The sequence below is a fragment of the Propithecus coquereli genome, unplaced genomic scaffold (genome assembly GCF_000956105.1).
Source record: "Propithecus coquereli isolate 6110/MARCELLA unplaced genomic scaffold, Pcoq_1.0 Scaffold57, whole genome shotgun sequence".
In the NCBI taxonomy this organism is placed as follows: domain Eukaryota; kingdom Metazoa; phylum Chordata; class Mammalia; order Primates; family Indriidae; genus Propithecus; species Propithecus coquereli.
Window position 1 is genome coordinate 2,657,524 of NW_012151618.1, and position 3,625 is coordinate 2,661,148.

Genomic DNA, 3,625 nt, shown 5'->3' on the forward strand with positions numbered 1-3,625 from the left:
TTATTATGGTTTTTTATTAATAAAATTAGAATATACTACTACACATATGGTATCTTGGGATGCAAAACTGCTGAATGTAAGGAGTTAAAAACTGACAGGTCAGTCATAAAAGACACCTCCTTGCATGCTCTGGTAATATGATTACAGAGAGTTCGTATCATATTAAAATCATATTCTTATCATTGTTTCCCTGAGCAAGAGAAAAGCAAATTACATTTTTACATCACTGGTGTTTATAATGTTATTTTATAATACCTTCCAACATTTAGAAAATACCACCAATAGAAGTCTCTCAGTATATGTGCAAAATCGTATTGTCTGGCAGTTCAAGGACTCGAGAAACTTGGATTCTTTTTCATAGACATCTTGCTTTTCCTTCAAAAGGAAAGAAAATATTTTAGTGCCAGTTCTAGGTAATTTATATACAACCACAAGAAGACCCGCTCCCCATACACCTAAAGTAGAGCACATGATTCAAAAATGCAAAGTACCCAAGTTTCCTGTTGAGTGTTTTGAACTAAGAAGTTACTCTGCAATGGAATCTGTGAGCAGAAACTCCACTTGGATTCAAGAACTCATTACATATAATCATTCAACAAACATTCTGTGGGGAGCTATGCTATATGTTGAGAATATAAAAATAAGAATAAGTCAGTTTCAGACATGGCAGAAAGATTAAACAAAAAATGTAAAATGATGACTAAAAAAACCCCTGCATATCTTAATTGCTAAAAAAATGAACAAAGTGTTTTGAAAAGATAGAATAGTAGCCAACACAGAACACATAGAATACTACGTTCTCAATAAGTTTCTGATCATGCTGGTGTGTATTTCTTGAGCTCAGCATGACAACCCAATTCCTAGGCTTCCTCAACCAAGAAATTCCTAAAGAGACCCCAGAGCTCCCTGGGGAACCTAATAACTTTGTCATCAACACAAATATTGTGGCTGTTCTTTTTTCTATCACCACAACTTGCAGCCTGATGCCAGTGAGCAGGTGAATATACCGGATTCCCAGGGGATGTGACCCCGAGTTGTTCATAGTCATCTCCCTACCACCCCTCACACATACCCAGAAGAAAGAGGATCTTCTGCTGTAAGGGACAGAGAGATATTCTGCTATGATTTTTTAAAATTAAAATGTAATCAAAGTGTATGTGTATGTCTATAGACAAAAACATTTGTATATGCATAAAGGAATGATTGAAGGCTACAATCCAACTATACCAATGCTCACTCCTGGAAAGATGGATGGGGAAAGTATATGGAGGTAAAATTTATACACTTTTATACTATTCGAACTGTTAACAATGAGTGTGTAATATCCTTATCATTTTAAAATTTCAATAAATATGCTTGAAAATAGAGAAAAAACAGTAGAGTCTCCAAGCAAACCTGGATGCTGTTGATAGACGAGGAGAGATCCCATACTTTGAGCTCACCAGCTACTGATACCACCAAGAGAGAATCTTCTGCAAAAAAAACAACAAAGGTCACATAAGCTCACCATTGCGATAACTGGTTGTTGTAAAAATCATTCGTCGTCAGGGCTTTATGGCTGGAAAGTATTCAGCTTTGGATTTTTTTAATAAATGTTTTACATCATGTTCCAAATTTGTTTAAAAATTTCAAAGTGATTCCTCTATATAAGAAGACCACCACAACAAGCAGAAACACATTGTAAATCATCATGTTGGTAACATTACATCTTCCTATTTCAGAAATAAGTAAGGAGCCAGCTTCCACTTTCCTGTGTATTTACTCATTAGAGAAACTAAATTCTTCTCAATACTACAGCCAGAAGATATAGCAGGGCAAAATTTCAGGGCAAAAGTCCTGCTAATCCACAAAAAAAATCAGCTTGTAATTCTTAAAATGTACCAAGAAGAACTGGGTCATAGAAACACAGATTCACTTCTTTCCACTTCATCACAACCTCTTGCTGACTTTCTAATGACTTGAACCACCAGCGTGGGTGTTCTCAGTTTTTCTTGATCTGGCTTACAAAGCTATCCCCACTAACAGGTAAGCATAAGGAAGCATTCTTTATAAACTCTTGCTCAGTAACTTCACAAATAATTCAAAGGAGGGTATTTTTGTGTGCAATCTCTTGGTGTTATACAATACCCAATTATTACCTTGAATCCTCATGGAGTGAACAATACACATGCAGGTGACCCAATCGGGAGACTGAGATGATGTAAAAGTGTGAACAACAGCCAAAGTTTTGGCATCAATTATAAGGACATCTTGATATTCTCCACAGCAAAGAAGCCAACCTTCTCCTGTCATCCGGAATGAGCAGTGGTAATACTGTGTAAATGGAATACAAAGAAAATTTTAATTATCACCAGCAACTAACGTAATTGTGGCTATGCTGAAGACTTCTTTAGATTTTAGTTTAGCATATGTTCAATTAAGGTATTGAACTGAATAGCAGCTAAAATTTTTCTTAGTTCAGTTATTCCACATCCATAAAGGGTTGATTTTGTACTTTAGTCTTATTTGTATCTCATCATTTTTCTGGAGAAAGGGAGATCTTTTGGAAGAAGGAATCTTACTCCAAATCATGGAAAGTTCACAAGTATATTACTTCTGGAGTGCTACTTGCAACTAAACAACAACAACAAAATTGCTACATGTTAAGAAGAAATAAAAATATTCGAAGAGCATTTGAGGATTTCTTGTGCCAAATAAGTTTTGGAAACAACTTTTCTTAAAGTTCAAGCAATACATTCTACCCTTAACAAGCTCTCTTACTGTGTAGAGTTTTGGTCCCCAAAGAATACAAAGGAGTTTATGAATGTTGAATCACAACACTTAAAGCAATGCATAAAATATATTAAAAAAACAAAAGAAAACAATGCTGTCTGCACCATTGGAATCACGCAACTACCTTACATATGGAGTCCATCTACTAAAAGCCAAGATCTTCTTTAAATATTGGGACTTAATTACAAAAGTTATGGCTATGCTTATTGCTCTGTTTTCATTTAAAAAAATCAGAAAATTGGCTCAGGCCTGTAATCCTAGCACTCTGGGAGGCCGAAGCAGGTGGATCGCTCAAGGTCAGGAGTTTGAGACCAGCCTGAGCAAGAGCGAGACCCCGTCTCTACTAAACAATAAAAAGAAATGATCTGGACAACTAAAAATACATATATTATAGAAAAAATTAGCCGGGCATGGTGGCGCATGCCTGTAGTCCCAGCTACTCGGGAGGCTGAGGCAGAAGGATTGCTTGAGCCCAGGAGTTTGAGGTTACTGTGAGCTAGGCTGACGCCATAGCACTCACTCTAGCCTGGGCAACAAAGCGATACTCTGTCTCATAAAAAATAAATAAAAAAAAAAAGAATCAGAAATTACAAACCTAGCCACCACAAAAATAGGCTGAAATTCGAAATGGGGGGGGGAAACCTTTTATGCTTTATAAAATAGCACATCATTAAAATGGAATCTTTGTGTGTGTGTATGTTTTATGTCACTAAGGAAATATATGGAATTTGTCTTTCAAATTTATCTGTTAGATACAAAAATGAAAGAATCAGAAAAAAAAAATGGTTACATAATATCTTTGGGGAAACAAAAATGCCAAAATAGCAGATGATTACTGATGATATTCTATCCT

The 3,625-nt window shown here is 35.8% G+C and overlaps 1 protein-coding gene across 1 annotated transcript in view; it reads right to left on the reverse strand.

Moving 5' to 3' along the window:
• WDR72 (WD repeat domain 72) overlaps positions 1-3,625 on the reverse strand; it is a 266,498-nt gene that overhangs the window by 236,655 nt on the left and 26,218 nt on the right. The window contains 4 exon segments of the mRNA XM_012658023.1: positions 256-375; positions 1,396-1,472; positions 2,139-2,313; positions 2,889-2,892. Coding sequence (XP_012513477.1) covers positions 256-375; positions 1,396-1,472; positions 2,139-2,313; positions 2,889-2,892 — 376 coding nt within the window.